Genomic DNA, 22,412 nt, shown 5'->3' with positions numbered 1-22,412 from the left:
CATCCACTGCATTATAATGAAGTGTGACATGCCTAGGAACACCATGGTATCACTGCATTTTCTATCCATGGCATAGATAAGCCTACTCTCCATCATACTTTTCCTGTACAAGGCATTTCATGGTTTTCTTTACCCTTGCTGTCAATGGTTGCTCTCTTGCATCAATTTCATTTAGAATTATACTATCGATCAATGCAGTTCAAGACCAGTGTGGCTGCTGTGAATGGTTGACTGAACATATATTCATTTAATAGAGCTCATACTATGACATGTATTGGCCAGCTGCATTTCCTCTTCACTTCAGCAGTTAATTTCATCAATAGCTTATCTCATAGTCTGTTTCCCTTTTATCCAGAAAAAGGGACTGCTTTCTGCCAAGTCAGCTTTCAATAGTGATCACAAAAGCAAAACCAAAACAATACAATACAATCCTCTTCTCCACCTCAAATATTGCAGTAGATTTGACTAAGTAATTTTAATGATTCTCTCAGGTAACCTGGCTTAACTAAGCTATAAACATGGGAGATGAAATATGTAATTAGAAATTATAAAAAAGAATTCTTCACCCCTACCAAAAACCTTGAATTTTTGTACAACTAAACTGTGTGTTTCCTCACTGTGTATTGTGTGGAAGTCACACGTACTTTACCATTGAGAGGTATTTGAGTCAGCAGTGCATAAAACTTCTAAAAATCAAACTCTTTTGAAAAAAATAAGTATTTTACTTTTTTCATTTTAAAATGCTTGGAAGCATTGCACCCTCCTCCCCCAATAACTAAATTAAAACTAAAATGCTCACACAAAAAAGTTGTAAAAATAGTGTTACATATTTCATCAGAATGCTTTAGGACAGTGTGAAAAGTCTCTTAATTTCTAACGTGAATATGACTTGGCAGAAAAAAAAAACCAAAACCCAGATCATACATGTCAGGAGTTGTTATTCCTTGTGAATACAGAAATAACTCTTGAACCTGACAATTATTTTACAGAACATAAAGAATGATTTTTTTAATGTTTGTGCTGCTTTTAAAAAGAGGCATTTAAGGAAATGCCATTAAGTAATTTAAGCATTTACCAATCAAAAGTAGCTGTTTACAAAAAGAAAAAACTAAAAAAGAAAAATTTAATTACACACTGAACATGAGAAATTTTTGTAAGGCTACAAATGAAGAAAAAGGCACCAAGTTAAAACTTCTACCTTATACAGTGAAGCACTCAGATGCTCATTTCCCATAACTATACAGTTCTTCAAAATTAGTAGACAAAGTTATACATTGTGAACATCTGACTTATTTCTATAATTCAAGTGAAAATTGTGAATTACCTGAATTAGAATTTAAGGCTGATTCAAGGAAATTACACTTGGCCTATACAAATTAATCATTTATCAAAAGTGGTGCAAATTTCTTGAGCATATTTAAACTAATTTACAAATATGTAATATTAATTTAGCTTAATCAGATAAAGATAGGCAGAAATCAATGCAGAGCAAATGCATGCAAGGTGCTGCCCAAGCAGCAACTAAACTTATTTTTGAAACCATTTCAATTGAAACTTGAATGCTTAGGGAAGTCCTGAGACTAGAATAGTTTTAGTTTTACAATTCTGTTTGGTTGTTTAGCAAGAGCTCAATTATTTGAGTTCTGTCCAGAATTTACCCTAAGGTTGCTTTTCCATGGAAAAACCACACTTCAATACAAACGATTAAATAATTTTAAGAACTTGAAATACTATGTAACTTCACATTATAAGGATACATTGATAATTATTAACAGACTTCTATTTATGTTTTTGAGATATTATGGATAAAAATACATTTTTAAAGCTATTTTGTGTGCTAGTAGAATATTGAAGAAAAATATTTAGTAAAAATGTTTACTTCAGTGGCTTTTATGGTGTTTTGAAATAGAGATAAAAAAGCTCATTTATGATAGCACCAATCTAGGGCCATGATATGCCTGCCCTAGATCTGTCAAACAAACTATATTGTTAATACAGAGTAAACACGAACAATTCTATTCAGTGTGTGCTGGACTTAAGGCTTCAATCAGATAATATCTGAAGGATGTGTACATGTCAAATGCTTTTGGGAATGGTGTACATGTGCACATGCAGCAGTCACCTATCTGCCTCTAGAAATCCTAAAGTAAAAGGTCATGAACAAAAATTCTCAAACTAAATACAGGTCATCCTTTGAAAAAGCTGGTAATATTTTCACCTTAAAACAATGTGCAGGAGAGAAGAAAAAAAAGGGAAAAAAAATTCTTCCCCAAACCAGAAAGGGAAGCTCCTTAATCAAGTAAAACACATTTATATTATAACCTTTTTCTTAATTTATAATATGCATCATCACCAGATAGCCTAATATAGTTTTTTAATACTACCAAACTTGCTAATCATATTTTATAAATTAATTTCTTTATATGTGGACATCTTTAAATTCCTGAAATTAGAGTAATGTATATGAACTTGTGATACTATCAAACACTTCCATTGTATTTTTATATACATACTCCAGAATATTAAATACAGTTTTTAAATTAAGCTTCTGAAAACAAGCTATTACTTGGGATGTTACATATTTTCTTAAATGAATTCTAGCTTCCAGTGTTTATTAAGAAAGTCACTCAGAAAAGAAAATTTGCTGGCTAATAATTAAATTATTTGTTACTATTTTATTTTATTTGAAAATGTTGTTCTTTCTCTTAATCAGAAAGATTGATAATTTCTCCTTAACACAATTAACTTAATATTCAGCCTGTTAAACAAGTAGTTTGTATAGAACGTGTACTTCACTTAAGAAACCCTAAATTGACAGACTAAGCAATTACTTCACGAAAGGAAAATAATTTATTCTTTGTAAAATTGCATCACTTGATTTTAATGGAAAGCTATAATAAAAAAAAAATAATGTTATCCTAATTACATTGAGATTTAATATTTGAAATATGTGGGGAAAGAAAATCTCAACTGCCCTAGAGAAGTTGATTTAGTTTGCTGCAGAATGAAAACTGTGTGCTGTTTGTAGCATCTCCTGTGTTAGATTACATACATTCCTCCATATCACAGACATTTTTCTGTCAGGCATAGCTTTAGGCAAAGACCAAATTAAAACCAATACTTTTCTTAGTAACCTAACAGTGCCCTTAAATAAACAGACAGACATGGAATATCCTACAGGTATAAAAGTATGATGTAATGTTCTTAGGCAGTAATACTCTTGAATAATCCTAGACTGCATAATTGAATCCAAATACCTCAAAATGAATTCATCAACTGATGGAAATTATGAGCAAATCAGACTCTGAAAACGGCAAGCAAAAAGTTTAGGTAGAGTGGCATGATGAAAAGAGAGCTTCTTCCCTACTTCCTTCTTGATCATGAAGTCTACTGGCTTTGCTTTTACAAAGAGAAGGTTGGAAAATATGCTAATACTTAAAGCTGAAATATACTAGTACTTGCTTTCCCGGACTGGCCATGTTTCTTGATATATAGCAACAGAAAAATTAAGATAGTTTTCCTGATATACCAAACTAAACTATCTAACTTGTCCTAACTTGTATCCAATCTTAATTTTCTTTTCCCAACTCCTGGCCTAGAAGAAGGGTCTGAGAAAGCAGGTCTAAGTCATCACATGAGACATAAGAGGATTCTCAATTCAGAAAAAACACCCCTGCTAAGGAATAACTTATTCTGACTAGCATTAAAAAGCAAAAAGTAAATGACACCTTATAAAAGGAGTTGCACACTTCTATCCTTCACTCTTTCTGCTCTTGCTTTGAGCAATAACTTAGAGCAGATTTTGTCTTTACACCTATTTAATCAGCATTTTACCAGTGAAATTATTTTTTAAAATATTTCTTTTTTTAGATTTCACAAGTACATTGAAATCCACAGTCTTACCAGTCAACCCACCTATAGTATTTGTTAAAAACATCAGCATATACAGTTGCCGTGGTTTGACACAGAAAAAAAATTTTCTCGGCAGAAAGAGGTCAATGCAGTCAGGGGTCAGGGTTGAATATTGACACCTGGAGTGACCAATTGAGGGTGGACATGCCTCTGAGAGCACAGAGGGGTTAAAAGCAGAATTCCCAAGAGAAGTCACTCTCTCTTTGGTTCTGGTCAGGGTTCGGTGCAGGACTCGCCCCTGCCTGGCCCGTGGCTGGGTGCGGGAGGGAAGAAATGCAGCCCAGCTTGAGGTAGGGCGAACAGTGGAGGGGGCTGGAACCGGGCTGGCCCCATGCATGGAAGGGTGGAGAAATCTGGGATGTCTGCGTTCCCTCAGAGTCTCTCTCTCTTGAGAGAGAAAGAGGCAGCGGCGGCTTGTCAGCAGTAGGCTGCAGGAAAGGAGAAGAGCGGGGGGGCCACAAGGCTGCAAGGTGCCCAGCTGTGGGAGCTGGCGATCCAGGCAGAGCCAGCCAGGGAGTCAGGACTTTTAACCCTTCCTTGAGAAATGAAAGCTTTGTGAAATTTTACTCCTCCTCGGTTTGAAAGAGAGGAAGAGAGACAGCCTGGACCCTGGGATGTTAGAAGGAGAAATTCTAGGTGGGAGGAGATGATGGAGTGGCTTTTGGCTGGACTTTTACTTGTTAGCCACAGACTGAACCGATTTTCTTGTCCAAGAGAGAGACTGTATTTTAGGAGGATGCCGGTGAGCCAAGAGACCTGCTTCAGCAGCTGAGAAAAGACAGGAGTGGAGGGAACAGAGAAAAGTTGGGGAGGTTGGGGGTGGTGCCCCCTGTCTTCAGAGAATTGGAAGAGAAGAAGATCTCTGTTCTTGAACCCTCGGCCCCAGGGGAGAAAGAAAATGGGGGGGACTGTGGTCCCAAAAAATGAAAAACTGAACTGTTGTTTTTTCCCCTCTTGGCAGGGCATCCTTGAAAGGAAAAATCCTAAAAGCAGTTTGTCCATCCATGCATTGGTGGTGAGAGCACCGCGCATTGGAAAGGAGAGGGTCACCATTGCAAACCTTTTCTTCGGGCAGTTCCATGTGTGACATGGAAACACAAGAGGTGGCAGCTGTGTTTCCTGGGGTTCTACGGTGCAAGGGAGACTCCTCTGTCCCCTGATGGACATAGTATTGATTATATTGAAGGGTGAATACTTGATTAAGGGTTCCAATGTGTCTCACTGTGGTTTGTTGGAATTGGGGGGGGGGCGGGGAGGAATGTTTTGGAAGGTTTTCATTTTGAATTTTGCTGTGTGCTTGTGTGCTTTTCTTTCTTTTTTCTTTTATAGTAGTATAGTAGTAGTAGTAGCTTAATAAAGTTTTTTTTTTCCACTTCTGTTATTAAGCTTGGCCTGCTTTGCTCTGTTCTCAATCACACTTCACAGCATTTAATTGAGAGGTTGCATTTTCATGGGGGCACTGGCATTGTGCTGGTGTCAAACCATGACAACAGTATAGTGTATAAGAAGTTAACACAGAAGTTATAAAAACTGTATTTAATATTCTCTAAAAAAAACATTGAAGTTAACAGATTTCTGCTTGCAAATTTTTGCCAATTATTGGGAAGCTTAAAAAGTTGACTTGCCAATAAGCACTAAAGTAAACTTATAGGTGTAATTCAAATATGCCATAGCACATATTTTAATGTTATACTGTAAGGAAGATGCATCAGAGAGAATAAACTATAATTTAGTTGTATATAGCAGATCTACAGGAATATGCATATTTTACAATCATAATAAAGACCAGGCACCCCAGTCTTGAAAAGGTATTGTTTTTTCTGCATAAATGCAGGGTTGAGTTCCACACTCCATTACAGATATTGTCAAAAAGCAATTCTAGAATGTGTACACTTAAATTAGTTTTAAAAAAATCATAGAAGTAAATTACATTTACTTTCTATAATGTGTAATGGATAAGAATTCTTGTCAGTTATTCTTAAACAGAGATAATGCTAAACCATCACTACATGTCTGGGTTCTTCTCTGTTAAATCTAAATAAATAAAATTATGTCTGCCTTCTCTCTCCAGAGTATCCAATGAATTTTTTACAAATGAGAACAACAGCTACAACTAATGCCTTTCAAGCCTCAGCAAAACTGAATTATTAAATCTGTCTGCCTATATCCTCTTACAGCCTACTTATGAATACTTGATTTTATTTTGTATAATTGACAACAGTTGTCAGGAAAGAAAGGTTTTAACGGCAATCAAATTAAGATCAACTGGTATAAGTGTCAGAGTGAAGAGCTTGTGTCAAGTGTTGATGAATTAATTGATGGGTCAGTGGGAAACAGGGCACGTGGAACTGCAGTGCCATAAGCAGTTTTATATTTTCTGGCAATATTACCAGTCTCCCTGCTTTAAGTGAAAAACATTGAAAGAGATGATTTGCTAGAATGTACCCAGCAAAAGAAAAACAGACACTGACTTTGCACACTTTAACACCAGATCATTTACAAACAACTTAATTTTTAAATAATTTCTATTACTTAAGTGACTATGTACATGAAAATTTTAAACTGATGACAAGGTGAATAGCAACACCAAGATGACATATTGGAGTACAGAGTTTCATTTACTATTCTAATGAGAAGCTTTCTGTTATGATGGCTTCTAAGGAGAAACAAAACCACAAGACATCTGAAACATCCTAAATGTTTAAGCTATACCGCCATTCCAGAGGACGTACATTTATAGAAGACTGATTAAATTAGTTTAAAAGCATTAATTTCTCTTAAGACCAGGGAAGAACTGTGTATAGTTGAGATATTTGATCTGAATTAAGAAACCGATGAAGCAATTGATTAATTGGAATTTAAGCCATCAGTCACTGGATCCATGAACAGTTTCATTTACATTCTAAACAATCAACTGATGGTCTTATAGGATACCATGTATTAATACACAGTCAATATGATATCCCTAAACTCATCACAGCTCCTTATTGACAAGAACTCAGATGTTTTTTAATCCAAGTTTGATCACACTGCATCTTTTTTGAATTGTGGTATTGATTCAGTATGCTTTAGGAATTTTTATCTCTATTAAAACATTATGGAATTTTCAGATAGAGCAAACAATGTTCCAAATTTTAAAAAAGTTTACTTTCATATTCACATTCTCAAATTTTATCTTACTGATTTATATTATTTTGAGATATACAGAAGGATACCCAAAAAACATTAATCTTTTCCATTTAATAGGATTTGATGCACCACTTTGCTCCATTTTTCTTCTGATGTATACTAGAAATCTCTTTTTGCAGAAATCCAGTGATACAGAAAAAAGATGGTGTGCATTATTTACATCTTCAGAGTAATGACTAAATCAAAAAATTGCCACAGACAATACTTAGAACACTGAAAAAATTCTCACTTTTCAGATAAAATACGAATACCAACTAAACAGCTCCAAGATTTGAGAGCTCTGGCAGCACAGCAGAACTCACTGTCCCCATACACATCCCTAATGCACTTACATATTGCTAAAGACCAGTACCACAAAAAAATACATATACCTCTTAAAGGAGAGTGCTTATAGAAGACTTAAGGAGCATTTCCTCTTTTGATGAAAGCAGAGCTCACAGAGGAGGTTGAGAAAACAATATGGCCAAATATACCAGTATCCACATGTTTTACTTCCAAGACTTTAGCAGCAGCAATAATAATCAACTTGAAGGGCAGTCTAACTAAATTTGGGGGAGTAGTAATTAAAGCCTTAGTATCTCATAAAGCTTAAACACAGAAAAGTACAAGTCAAAAGAGTTGACATCAGGGTACAATAGGCACATGAAAAAACAAGAGGATAAATTTTTAGTTAGAGTTTAGCAGGGAAAAGCAAATTTTCCTTTACTGTTTGGTCAGTGGGAAGAAACAATAGACTCAGCTATGAAGATTTAACACTGTACCTTACAGATACTTTACAGACAACATGTTATAAACTTCTACACAAGGAATTCTTGAAACCTACTTTTGCAAAACTAATTTTGGTTTTTCTATTTTCAAAGCCTTTGACAACATACCAAGAAGTTTATCAGTTCTTAATATACATATATTTTTCTGCCTGACTTGCCCTGCCTCTGGGATCTGCTTTGATGATTCTCACCTTCAGTTTCTCTATATTGTTTCCCAAAAAGAGGTAATTGTTTGGGATTTCAGGACATTCACACCGCTACTCAAGCCAAGCCACCAAATCCCCTCAAATTTCTGGGAAAATGCATTATCACTGGCAAATAGGAAGAGGCTAATTTATGCCTAACACAATACAGAGTCTCCTTACACATCAATTTGCTCAACTGTTACCAGTCTTTTTTTTTTAATACAGAAAAAAAAATATTTCTTTGTTAATGCTTATTTTGATGCAAATCTAGTGAAATACATGAACTGTACTAGTCATACAAGTATGCAGAGAAAATAAAATAATTAGGGAATTGTATATATGATCATGTCTTCTAATAATATTTTACTGTGTAATTTTACAGTTCTAATAGAGAGAGTAGAACATTATTTGGAGAATAATGTCTGCTGAGACCACCTCCTTCCACCACATAACATTCATACTATCTGACTACATCTTAAACAAGTAGCTGATCATGTCAAATCACTAGTGCTCAGTGGCTTAAAGCAGATACCAAAACATTTCAAGCCTGAGTTAAATCAAATGCTAAAAACAGAATAGGAACTGAAATAGAGAAACAGATTAAAGTAGTTTGGACAGATTGTTGGCAGCTACTCATGCCCTGAAGATAAACTTTTATCTGGCCGTATGTGCAAAACTTAACTCTAGTCATTTATCATTCTCTATAGCAATAGATTTTCAAAGCATTTTGGTTTCCAGACAGGTAGGTTTTACAACACTTGTTTTCTAAACATAATAGAAAATTCCAGAATGTGTGACAAATGCAACTCCTTCAGCCTTATTATACTGCAGTTGTTGGTTTTATGAAGAAACAAAAAGTGACATCAGCTGCACAACAGAATTCCAAACTGACATTTTCTCCTGTGGTTTGATTTTCAAATATCTGAAGTTCCAGAGAATCAAGCTATTTGTAGAACACTTACTCCTAAACTGTCCAGAATAAAAAGATAGTACTAGCATCACCTTTATTATATTCTTCCTTGCAGTGAATTTGGACTTTCATTCTTTAACATAAATCTTCTACTAATATTTGCTTTTTAAGACCTACAAAGCTAGATATTTTAAACAAGTAAAACATATTTGATGGCACAATGCTCTCTTTTTGTATAGAAATGCTTAAGAACTCATCATTTTAAAAAAAAAAAGTCTTTAATGAGCAAATTTTGTTTGAGATGGTAGACTGGTGTATGCCTTTACTGGTTAACTCACAGCTCCTTCCAACAGAAAATCAGCTTGCATGATTGATTATTTAAGCCTGTACTTGCATTCCAGAGTTTATGCCAGTTAAATGGCTAGCATTTAAAATAAAAATCACATCTGAGAGTTATATTGCTACAGAAATGAATTGCTACAAAGCCTCAAAAAATATTTTCCTGTTTTATTCCCACACTTTACTTATACCATTGTTGTTAAAGTAATTACAAATAAAGAATCCTGAAAACACTTCACTACAAATTTTAATGCAAGGGAGATGACTCTTTTTGCTACAATTCTAAAAAGTATAAGCATGTTTGCCACTAATTTTTATAGCTAAGTAAATATACCATTTAAAAATAATTTTTAAAGTGGAATTCAAAACACTGATCTGTGTAATGGGAAATGTCCAGGGGGACCTTTAGAGGCTGGAGAAATGGGCTGATGAGCAAGCACCAGAATAATGAAACAGTGGCCTGAAAAATAACGCATGTAGCAACTGTGCAAGTTGCATTACCTTGGAAAGAATTAAATGCTCTTCACAAAGGATTGTAAGAATTTTTAAATTATTCTCCATTTCCCTACTACTTGCATTGCACAGCTGTAGTGGTAGACTGTTTTGCAATGTCCACTCCAGTAAGTTATTATGTACTGGATTTAAGGAGAAACAGTACCAAAACTGGTTTATGTTAAAAACCTTTGCATGAGAGTATGCTTGACAGCAGTGGAACTCATCAGCCATTGGGAGTTGCTCTCTCCAGAGTGTCACCTCTACAATTAAAAAAAAAAAAACAAAAACAAAACAAAACCAAAAAACCCCACCTGTTTTGTCAATTTAGCAGCTCTTGAGCAATCTAAAGCATCAGAGATATTGAAATACATTTGTGACTTTATTTTACCAACATCTACATATATATATTTTTTACAAAATTTTACAAGTTTGTTCAAAAAGAAATATTTTAATGCAGTACTCTTGCTCTTGAAAAAGAAATATTGCTTTTCCAGAAGTAGTGGCTGTTACTCTACATGAAATAAAGCATCTATCAAAAAATTTAACTCTATGCAGAAGACATGTGCTAAGTTCAAATACTATGGTCAGAAAAGCTGAAGCAGACCAGGAAAACCACTTCATGTTCACCCTTTGGAAGTTCAGTTTCACCAGAAAAGGCTAAAGAAAAAATCCAGCTCCACTTTTCATACATCACAAAGCACTATCTGTGACAAAAGAAGACCTCGGGAACAATCAGAAGGGTCTGACTAAGATTAAGGAGTTCTTACCCCCATAAAAAGCAACTAAGGAAAGTCAGGATCCTACCAGCACTGTGATTAGTCTGTCATAAGCCTAAGTAGTTACCAGTAATACAGAAACAATTTTTTTGCAGTCCTAGTGTCTATGGAGCATATCACAAGACCTAAAGCTTATCATCCCTTGGCTATTCCAGCTGCAGATGTAGGCAATTAGTTCCTTTAGCTGTAATTCGATGTACAATGCTATTCTGCCATGCAATCCTTCTCCCAGTAACTTTTGACTGGTGACCGATTTCAACCTAGTATGGCAGAACAATGATCTCAAACTTAGGAAGTTCCCTGAGTTTTTGTCAAACAAAAGAGGATGAAAGAGCCATATGAGCAAAAGAAAAGCCAAGCTGCTAACTCCAACAGTCAACTGTTCCTGGACCTAGCAAAAATCAACATTTGCTTAGTTCAGAACCAGCCACTGCATTTGCTAGTCTTTCACCATGAATTATTAGAGGCATGTAAATAAAAAGCTTGTCTGGAAAAAAAATAAGCTTCATTCATTCTTTTTTGACACTTTGTAGTCACCCTATAAAGTTTGTATTCCTCTCAAATTTTCCCATTTGAAAGTAAAAAGAGTACAAATATTATAGAAACACCAAGTCTTACAATCACATGCACCAGATTTTCAGGGAAGACGAGATCCAGATCATGTCAGAACATGTGTTACCATAGGAATATCTGACCTGGATCAGAAGCCAGTCACAGCACCAAGGCACAGCCAATGTGGAGTACAAGGATTGTAGCTCAGAGAAGGAGAGTTTAGCTTTGAAATCTTTCTTGTGTTTTACACACACAGTATCTTTGATACTCCCATAATGAAGTTAGTAATGCACACTTCAGTTGGCAGTTTCCGTGGACAATTATAAAATTCTAGAATGATCTTTAGAATGCCCTGTCTAGCCCTTGATTTTTGATTGAGACAGCATATAGGCAAATGAAATGCATAGAATATGCCAAATAAATTAAAAATGAGCCTAAAAGTTTTGTTAAGGGCTACTTAAGATCTAGTTTAATTTCAGCAAGGGAGCTTTGTGTTGGTGTAACAGATCTTGCCTACATTTGCATAACAGCTTTACACTAAGGTAGTCAGTTGATTTTGGTATGCTGCCTGCTTATACAGAAAATGAAAATAACCTTTAAACCATCTTTTGCAGCCAGATCAGCATGAATATTTCCTTTCATTTGGTGGAAGGCTGATAAATGGGACAAATAATTGAAATCACTTGTTATTTCTGCCATATATAATGAGTAAAATCAAGATTCTGTCATAGATAATCTCCTCCTACCTTTTCAAATACATAGAACTCCAACATATTACTCCATAAGCTTTTCATGCCTAATTTTTAAAAACTATTTTTATTTATTTTGGAAGTAAATGAAAATCTTTTGGAAATCTCTGTTATACAGAGAGCCAGACAGGAGCAAAGAATTCACATCTGAGGAATGATTTCCACCTGTTCCATCCCCCTGGGAAGTAATCCTAACTGAAAATACGAACAGCCATCTATGTCTCCATCCATGAAAGAGAGGAATACGAATGTTACAGACTGTCATATGAATAAAAAAGCAAGTCCCACCAATATGAGCTTTTAGACTCTAATTTCTGTAAAGTTTGATTAATAAACATAGAAATCTTAGAAATTAGATACAAGCACACAATTGACATCAAGTTATTATATCAGATCTTTGAAGAGATCATTCTACCTAAAAGGCAATGCATTTGATAAAGAAAGGGGAAAATACATCTAATAAGAAATTAGTTTTATCAAAGTAAGCTTGATGCCCCAAAATGCAACTTCTGCTATGCAGAGTTAAAAATATCCTAGAAAACTGTAAAAATACATTGGGGGGTGAGCTTCCGGATGAACTTTGTAAGCTGCCCATTTATAACTCAAATTGCTTTTTTTTTTGAGTGATGATGCAGGATATTGCAGTGCTGCAGACTACATTAATATGTAATGTAAATATTGAGGCTGTAAAATTGTACTTTACCCCAAAAGAAGCTTAAAGGGAGGTTTGGATTTTGAGATTAGTTCAAACTCTCCATTTTACTCTTTAGAGATTTATAGTAAGAAGTTGTAGATAAACTGCTTTATTACACAGAAGATAAAATTACATATAGAACATAAAACCATGCAAAAATTATTTCACAAAGTACTTACAAGTTTCAACTATAAATTAAAGCATAAATCAGTCAAAACTGCAGCATCAGGAAGGAACCATTACAGATGCAAGTGTTCACTCTTTAGTCAAAAAACAATTACTGCCATATGCTTGAAGTTTAGGAAATTATTTTTGTGTGGTTTTGCTTTCTTTTTTTTGTTTTTAAAGAAGTGCAATACCAATAAAACTAGGTAACCTGTTGCTTGTTAACAGAAAATTAGGCTTTTTAATAGATTTGTGTTCTGAGAGGGAATAAAAAGAAAATCCCTGTATCCTGAACCAGAAGGTGGTTAACAAAAATGAGCTTATATAAGATCACTGGAAGACTTTGTCACTCCAGGCCAGTTACAGATGACCACTGCATGTAATCAGCATTAACAAGACACAATAACTATACAGAAATTTCTTCTCTTAGCAAATATATAGCTCTACTGGAGTTCTGTGGGCTATCAGAAATATTTTTGTCTTCTCTTTCAAATGATCTCTACAAATTTAGGCTTTTATCTGAAATATATGATAGAACTCCAGTGCCACAGTGAAATACTGTGTGCCACTAATACAGGGCTTTACCAATATCACAGCTATTAGCCTTGTGAAATTTAGTGCTGTCTGACAAATACCAGACAGTTCTTCAGGATCTGAAGAGAAATGGTAATATAAAGGAGGAAAACTCATTTGAGTTACACACAGGGGCATCCAGTAGTAATTTTTAACTTTACAAAATGGCTATAATTTATAGGGTTCCTGTAAAGGAGATATTTGTTTCTCAAAATTAAGAGTACTCCCCTATCACCATGTGAAGAGAAATAGAGCTAACAAGCACAGCACTTTTCTTTCTCTCATGCAAGAAAATTCCTGGTTTTTTGGCTTTTTTTTTTTTTGACTGATCAAAAAGGCAGTATTATTTTGAAGTAGAAGAACCCAAACCATTATTTCAGGAGTTCAAATCACTGTAATAAATTTTTCCAAAAATAGTAATTTTAAACGCATATTAGTAGGTTCAAATTTGAATTCTTTCAAATTTAATAACAGAAACACAATCAGATGACATTTAAATGTATGTCACAAGAAAATGATCAATTGATCATGCTAGAATGTGAAATTAATGTCAAATCATACTAATAAAATTCAGTCTTATAAATCTATTTGCTAAATATTTTTACCATTTTTAATATTTAAACCTTTTGTTAAAACAGCTCATAAAACCATTCATGTGGAGAAACATATCTATCTATAGAAGTCTCATGTTCACAGTAACATTACTCCTGTTTACAGTTGAGGCATAATGTGTTTGCCATGTGTGGACTTCTCTCATTAATCTGATGAAGGTGTAGCTTCATCAAACTATTTAACCATTTCAAACTGACCACAATGCACAATGTAAAACTCTACCACAACCACCAACTAATCATGTAACCAATGTGAATTGTGGAAAAATACCTGTTTTTTCTGAGGTTCTAAGAAACACCATGTCAGATGGGATTCGTTGATTCTGAGAGAAGAAGAAAAAAAACAAAAAACAAAAAACAAAACATGTATTTTGTAAGTATGAAAAAAGTGAATTCCAATCAAAAGTCCAGTAAGATCTATAACCAAAAGGTCACACTTGGATTGAAACTCAATTAAAATAGGATTTCTTACAATACTTTACATTCAGCATTTACAATTCAGAAATCAATATTTTCAAAAAATTATACCATAAGCAAACAACAGCTAATCCTTTTAGATGTTCTTTATAAATGAATGATAAATACCTGAAGAACAGATTAACATTTTCTTGACTGAAAAAAGTAATTCAAGTATATAAATATATAATCAAAATATCTTAACACATAGTTTCACTGAGCAAAACTCTGACATTCAGTTAGCACATGTAATAGAAAAAAAAAAGTAAATTAAAAATATCTGTCTTGGCACTCAAGTTGCAAATACTATGTATACCAAGAATTCCTCTTCCAACACACACAGACACACACAGGGGAAATAGCAAATTAGGGAACAGCATTTTTCTATTCCATATATGTAAAATGAACAGAAAGACTTCCTCACTAAGACACAGAATCATATGCATAGTCAGATGTACCTGTTCTGTCATTTCCCTTTCCAGCACAGAACTGTCTGTATCAAGTTTTCAATTCTTTGTTGATTACAGAAAGGCCAATCTAAGCTTTCACAGGTTAAACAAAATGAACAATACCAGGCTCCCACACACATGGTATCTGCTACATAACTACCCAAATCCTCAGCTCTCTCTCCACTTGTTTCCAAGGCATCTAGCAGCAGCAGTTACACATGGCCAACACAGAGTTTAGGAATGAAACACCAGAGAAAACAAAAATAAACAACATATCAAAATTTGCAAGGCACAGGAATGGAAAAGAAAAAAGAAAGGTTTTCCATTAATCCAAAGAAACCTTCCCAATATCAGCATGCCACCACAACAGTGCCATTTGGAATAGTGTGATCTGAAGAGATCTGCCAAAGTCAACTGCCAGACTACGTTATATGGGCTTAGCTTCCAAAATAAGATGATGTAAACTCTCTGAATCTCTAGAAGACCAGTACTTCTCACCACTCCTTGAAACATACTCTCAGGAACACCAGTTTAAGGGTGTAAATTGTCACTTGATTCTCTATGGGAAGTTTAGTAAAGAGGGGCCATAAAGGACTACAGAGAGGGCTATTATCATAAGCAAAGATGAAACTTGAAAAATGAGGAAGTTGGGAAACACTAAAAAATAGATGCATGTTTTAGTTTACATGAAAATTCTACACAGACAGCAAAAAAACCTTCTGTATAACTTAAAATTATGCATTTTCATCAATTAATATTTCTTGATTTACGCATTTCCTATTTTAACTCTTTATGCTTTTACAAATAAAATTCACTTGCTTATGTGCCAACAGTATTCACCTCAAAGAGGCTGTTCATCTTTAACTAGTACAGCATTTTTTTGAATCTTGCCTTATAAGAGCTAATAATTAAGGATGCAGTGAAATTTATTATTCACCATGAGCCCAAATTCAACTAGAAATATCTCATTCAAATTCAGAAAGAAAATGCAGAAAAAAAGATTAATCTTAAACTATATTATTTTGAACTTACTAGAGGGAAAAAAGATAAAAAGGAAAAGGCAACTTCAAAATTAAATAATTCTGTCCTTAAATGACAATAACGATTAAACAGACATCCAGTCTTAATATAGATTAGCTATACATTTTTACAGCTCCCCTGCCAGCTCTGACATAAATCCATTACATAAGTTTCAGGTTACTGGCTTCATGCCTACAAACTTCCAGTTACTTGTAAACAAGCTAAAACACTTCACCAGCATCCAAAAATAAAAGTCAAATGATCTAATACTGAATTAAATATAAGTTCTGGTAACACAAAGGAGGTACCTTACAAGTTACTACCAATTTCCACAGAGGATACATTTCAGTTCACATTGAGTAAATTAACATTAGCCTGGCCCAGAGTATTCAAGATTCAGATACTTTATGCCTGACACAACTGGGCAGAATCATAGCATATTTGAAGCTGGAAGGGACCCATAAGAATCAGAGAGTCTAACTCCCTGCTGCTTTAAGGACTACCTACGGCTAAATAATATGACTAAGAGCAACATCCAGACAGTCCTTGAACTCAAACAGGTTTGGTGCCATGACCACTTCTCTGGGAATCCTGTCCAGCCTCTCAGTGACAAGCCTTTTCCCAGAAATTTCCCTAACACAGCTTCATTCATAGAATCATAGAATGGCTTGGGTTGGAAGGGACCTTAAATATCACCTTGTTCCACACCTCTGCTATGGGCAGGGACACCTTTCACTAGATCCGGTTGCTCAAAGCCTGACCTTTAACACTTCTAGGGACAGGGAATACACAACTTCTCTGGACAATCTGTTCCAGTGTCTCATCACCCTCACAATGAAGAATTTCAGGCTACTACCTAATCTGTATCTACCCTTTTTTCAATTTAAAGCCATTACTCCTTGTACTGCTGCTGCATACCATTGTGATTCCATTTCCTCGTGTCCTGACGCTGATCACCAGAGGGTGATCAGCAACTCCTCCCCCTCTGCCCCCCAATAAGAAAGTTATAGACTGTGATCAAATTAGTCATGTGAATATTTTCTCATTTTAATACAAAAAATAGATATTAATTTTGCCTTCTTTTGTGTTCTGTCTTGCTCATTTTTCTTTCCCATAAAATAATGAAACCTTTTCTGCATAAACGTATCTGAATGTATTCTACCATGTAGGGAAGGCTAGAGAATAACTTGCCTTTAAAGTATTTTAAATTGACGTCTTGTTTTAGTATCAGGTTTTTCATAATTCAGAAGTGGGCAGAAAGACACTGCAGGAGCACTAGGTACCAAAAACATTGTCACTATTATTGCTGATTCTGGAGAGCAAAGACAGACCTGCAGATACATACCTAGTCACTATAAAAGTGTGACTACACAGAAGCAGATGGCAAGTATGCTACAAAAATCTTTAACATCTCATTATAGAGAAAATTAAATTCTGTTGTACATTGTCACAGTCAAACAGCAGCAGTATGTCAATCATGTTAGTCCTCTCATGTCATATTTATCAAAGTAGAACAAGTTAAAATGACAACAGATACAACTTCAAGCATTCAGAAACCCATGAAAAAACTACAGAATCTCAGTTACCACAAAGATGATACCAGAAATGCTTGTTAACATATATTGGAATTTGAATATATAAGTCATAAAAATTACTTGAATACATTGTTTTTCTTAAATCTGGGCAGAATTAGAGCTCAAGAGAAGGAGGGCTTCCATTTATTTCAGTGTTCGCACACTTTCAGATTCAGTCCTAGATGTCTAACTACACCCAGCCAATGGTCAATACAAGCTAAGTGCTTCCTCAGCTCCAGGGTTCCCATGAATGTCACCCAGGAATACCAGCCAGACTACTAAACATGAAACCCATAAAGACATCTATACTTTCCTGCAACACAGGCTACAATATTCACTTAAAAATACTCTTCTCATAGCTTTCAAATTACATTTATATTTTTTTCATGTTATTATCATGAAATTGTTATTTACATAAACTTTTCCTGTTCCCTAGTCAGTCTTCCAATTCCCCTCAATTGTGCATAGCTACAGACCCTTGGAATTCTGCATTTACTGTCCTTCCTTCTCCATGCAGGCATTGAACGATGTACTTCTATTATTAACTAAAATACTCCCGCTTACTTCTGAGTTATAAATAGAACAGGCAGTTGTCTTCTTGGATCTCCATGCTGTGAAATACTGCATGTTAGCATTATCTGCAATCCTTGCAAATACTGGATTAATTTCACTTTATGCACATGATTAGGGAAAAAATTGTGTACCTTTACAGCTCCAAGACAAGCTCTCAAGGTTTGAAGAAAAAGCATTACTGCTCTCATGCTTTAAATCACTATTATGAGCTGTTATTGTTAAATGTTGTCCCATAAATGTGTAGTTATTAACTAAATGTGTTGTTGAATTTTATGCCCTCCTCACATCCTCAAAATGTATTCCAAACAGTCAATAAGGTACAGTGTCTAAATAACAATATCTGAACTCAACAACTCATCCCTTCAGTTGTCTTATTTAGGAACACTGTGCACATCTGTGCTTCCACTGGAGATTAAAAATGTAACACAAGCCAAGGAAAACATCCAGAAATAGGACAACTGTTCAAGGGAGGAGACCATTTTTCAGCTAACAGATATGAATGCCTTTAAGCTTTTAAAATTAGGCAATATTTTAATCTGTTCAGGCTTCATCCTGCCTAGTAATAGCGCTATATGAAATTTTCACTATTCATATAGTTGAAACAATAAATGTATTACTCAAAACTAAACTATTTTAAGCATATTGCAGTCACTTAAGAAATACTTTGAAATTATTTAGGACTATTAAAAAAAAGACAATCACAGGATATTCAAAGTTTAAATCTAGAAAAACCTTTCATTTAAGTTGTTAGTATTTGTGATCCACTCACTAGTTAACATATGGATCTTCAGCTCAAGTGAGTCATTAATTTCACTGCAGATACTGTTGATGCATCTACCAGTCAAATACAATGTTAACTTGTTTCTCTGCTATTAGAGTGAGCAATTGAACATTTCACTCCTGACTAGTTCTTTGGCTTAAGAGTCATACTCTGAAATTGAAAATTGCTTGCTCCAACAAAATACACTCCTCAGCAGAACCAGAAAAGATTTAATTTCATTAGCCTGAAAGCACCCCCAGCTAGGTGAAAAGGAAAAAAGACAGCTCTGCTGGGGCAGTAGGGAGCTTGAAACTGAAATACTACATTCAAACCATTATATACATCTTACTGATAATACCTGACTAAAATCTTAATCAAAAAGCCCATTACTCGTTATTTCTCTAAATCCTTAAACATGACTTTTTTCATTAGAAACTTCAGACACTCACAACATATAAGTTCTAAGCTACTGCAAACACTGCTAAAATAGCAATGCATGACAGAATGCATGACAGAATGATCCCCAAAGTAACTCCAGTTTTCCAAATTTTAGTATAATCCAACCGACAAATGGATCACAGTGATTTTCAGGGAAAGCAGATTACATAAGTAGACATCAGAGTCTTCCCTACACTCTATAATAATTAATTCCAGGTTTACAGTTCAAGAAGGGCCAAAAAATTCCCTAACAAAAATCAAAGCAAGTACCTCAGTCTCCTAGAAGTTCTGGAATAGGCAGAAGCAAACATGTGCAAGCCAATTCTACCTGCACTCTAAGGTAACATGGTATAAAGCAAAACAGATGTAAAGGCCGGATATACTAGTGCTTTTCTTGTACAGCCTAGTACTTGCTGCTCAGATGGACCCAAAAAGTTATAAGGTACACAGAGACGACAAAAAAGAACATGAAAAAAAGCAAGAAATTGTGAAAACTACATGAAAATATATAAACTTTAAGCTGAGAGTAGCAAGCCAAGCGAGACTTGGGTTGCTGCTTGAGACTGTTTTTTTCTTTGAACGACAGAAGAAATAGAAAGGAAGGAAATAGATGTTTTTCAAATCAATCAGTAGTTACAAGCTTCAATTTGAGATGCCTCCTTGGATCAGTTCTCTGATACAAAGTGTGATGGGAATCAGGCACCCAGAAAGTGAGTCACTTTTCCAGAATTAATTTAAGCAAAAACAGTTACCTCTGACAACAAATTTAAGCTGACTTCTAAGATCACAATAACTTCTTAGTAGCCCAGAAAGGTAACTGAAATAAGCAACAATCTTTAAAATAATGTTAATATAGAGCAAAGAAGAATTCACAGCTCTCACTCACCATCTGCAAACAAACTGGAAAGCTTTCTGTCCATTAAAAAACATAAAAACTTTCTTATTATTTAATTATATATATTTAGATACATATTATATTAAAATAATATAATATATAAATACACACACATATGCATAAATAAAGACTATCCTTGAAAGCTTCAGACAAACACTGATTTAACCATCAGAAAGTAAGGAGACATCTTAAAACATTCAGCACAGCACATGACAGAGAATTTAATTCTGTAGTTGTATTCCCTTCACAAGATTGATTTAAGCCTATAACTATTCATAAAATATAAATATATACATTCAGTTAAAATATAATTAATTTTATAATAGACCTCCTTGAAGATTCTCAGATAGGGACTTGAACTAAAATACTAGCTAGTTAGGACTTCACAGATAAGTACCTTGACACACTTTTCTTCAGAAGATAATTAGCATGTTAATAATCTTTAGTCTCTAAAATATATTTTAAAAGTATCAACCTTTTCCACTATGATGAGGTCTCCAACTTGTATGTCTGAACTCTTAACTTGCACTTTACCTTAAAAAAAAAAGAAGAAATGTAATCAACATTAATAAAGAATAACAAGAATATAAATACCAGAATGCAAGGGTTATTCATAGATGCTACAATTAAGTGAAAATGTTACAATTGATACAAAACAGATCTCTGCTGAATACATTGATAAATACATTTCATCTGTTTGAATAAATAACCCAGTGGTTTAAAAAATTCCACTCTTGTAGCCAGTTAGCTATTGTAGAAGTATTAGAGCAAAAAATACACATGGTACATGCTCAAGTCTGATCTATAGTATCTGTAAGAGTTGTAAAATTGGGAAAAGAAATCTTTCACATCTACTAGGCAGCACTTACGTGTCTGACAAGAATTATTAGGTTTATAGTCATGGAGCCATCTCGCACACAAGTTGTTATTCTCAGCACATTTACCAACAGGTAACTTTGCTTGACCACTAAAGTTCCTGATGCAATCGGCACTGCCTGATAATGTTGGCAATTTTAGCAGAAAATATGTAAAACTCTGTAAAGTTAAAGAAATGCCTAAAGATTTAATTCTAGAAAAGTAAAACATCAAAACCTGGAATAGATGTTTTTCATTCTCTAAAGCTGTCCATTCAGAAACTGCTGTAAACAATTCACACAAAAATATACACAACAAATTTTCCAATTCAATTTCCACACATTCTGTAGGGTATTAATATTTGTAAAACTCTTAAGTTTTAAAATTCTTATTTGACGAACTGGAAAACTGAGATAGAGATGTTAAGCTATTGCCCAAAATACTTTATTATTGATCTCAGGAGAGATCAATAATAGAATATAGGAATTCAGGAGTTCGAATCCCAGGTCCACAACTCCAAAATAAATTTGCTTCCCTGACTTAAAAATTACCAAAACCCAAAATCCCATGAGGATATAAACACACACACACACACACACACACACATATTTGAATTTCCTGCTGAGCTGAAACACACCCCCTGTAAGTATGATCTTCCCTCAACAGAAATACTACCATGATTCCAAGCTGCAGGTATAAGATGGAAAGTATGTCAAAACATGGCAAGGTGTTAGAGTTCTAAATGACAGGTGGAATGAATTAGAACAGAAGACACACAAAAGCACAGACTGAGCAACAAAAAGTTTGAAGCTTAATCAAAAATACTATGAGTAGCAGATTTATCAATGCACAGTCACATCTCAGTTATACTAAGTATAGCAAAAGAGAACTAGGGTAGGATGCAAATCCATGAGACCTTCTCATTACAGCTCTCAGTAAAGAGAGACTAAAATTCCTTATACTTACATTTACATTTATTAAAAGGCAGTAAGATTCATATTATGAGTAATTATTTTGAGTACTTGCTCTTTAAAATGTCATGCAAAAGCAGCAGTTGCTTTATGTCTAATTCAGCCAATAATATATATATTCCTGTAACATACAGCTAATATTTGATATATTTTCCATTAAAATAGCATTTTGAAAATGTGCAATGTCAGAAAAATCACAATTTTTGTTTGGCCCATCTGCAAAGTTACTTCTGAGAGCCAAACTTTGCTACTGATAGTGACCTTATACACCAGCTCCATTTTTCAGTTGCCAGAAGCACTTTATGTTCTCTGCTCTCAAATATAAAACAAATGCAGTGTTCAATAGATAAATTTGTGGGGGGAGAGGAAGCAGCAGAAGACTACAGAAGGTATAAAAAGCTGTAGCAAGAATATCAGCAATTCCATACAAGACTTCTGAGATACCTGTGGAAATTAAATTAGTATCAATGTATCAAAAGCTTTTATTTTTTAAAATTTAAAATA

General features: G+C 34.5%; 1 protein-coding gene across 8 annotated transcripts in view; it reads right to left on the bottom strand.

Moving 5' to 3' along the window:
- ATP9B (ATPase phospholipid transporting 9B) overlaps window positions 1–22,412 on the bottom strand; it is a 156,222-nt gene that overhangs the window by 93,368 nt on the left and 40,442 nt on the right. For 7 of the 8 annotated variants that reach the window (XM_085571539.1, XM_085571538.1, XM_085571540.1 and 4 more), the window contains 2 exons: window positions 20,558–20,616; window positions 14,189–14,240 (listed from right to left, as the gene is read on the bottom strand). The exons of the other annotated variant lie outside the window; for it this stretch is intronic. In XM_085571539.1, the coding sequence (XP_085427665.1) occupies window positions 14,189–14,240; window positions 20,558–20,616 (111 nt within the window). The remainder of the gene's footprint in view (window positions 1–14,188; window positions 14,241–20,557; window positions 20,617–22,412) is intronic. 8 annotated transcript variants of the gene reach the window in all.

Source organism: Lonchura striata, chromosome 2 (assembly GCF_050655825.1).
Source record: "Lonchura striata isolate lonStrDom1 chromosome 2, ASM5065582v1, whole genome shotgun sequence".
NCBI classification, from domain to species: Eukaryota; Metazoa; Chordata; class Aves; order Passeriformes; family Estrildidae; genus Lonchura; species Lonchura striata.
Note: the sequence above shows the minus strand (reverse complement) of the source record. Positions and strands in the feature narration are given on the sequence as shown.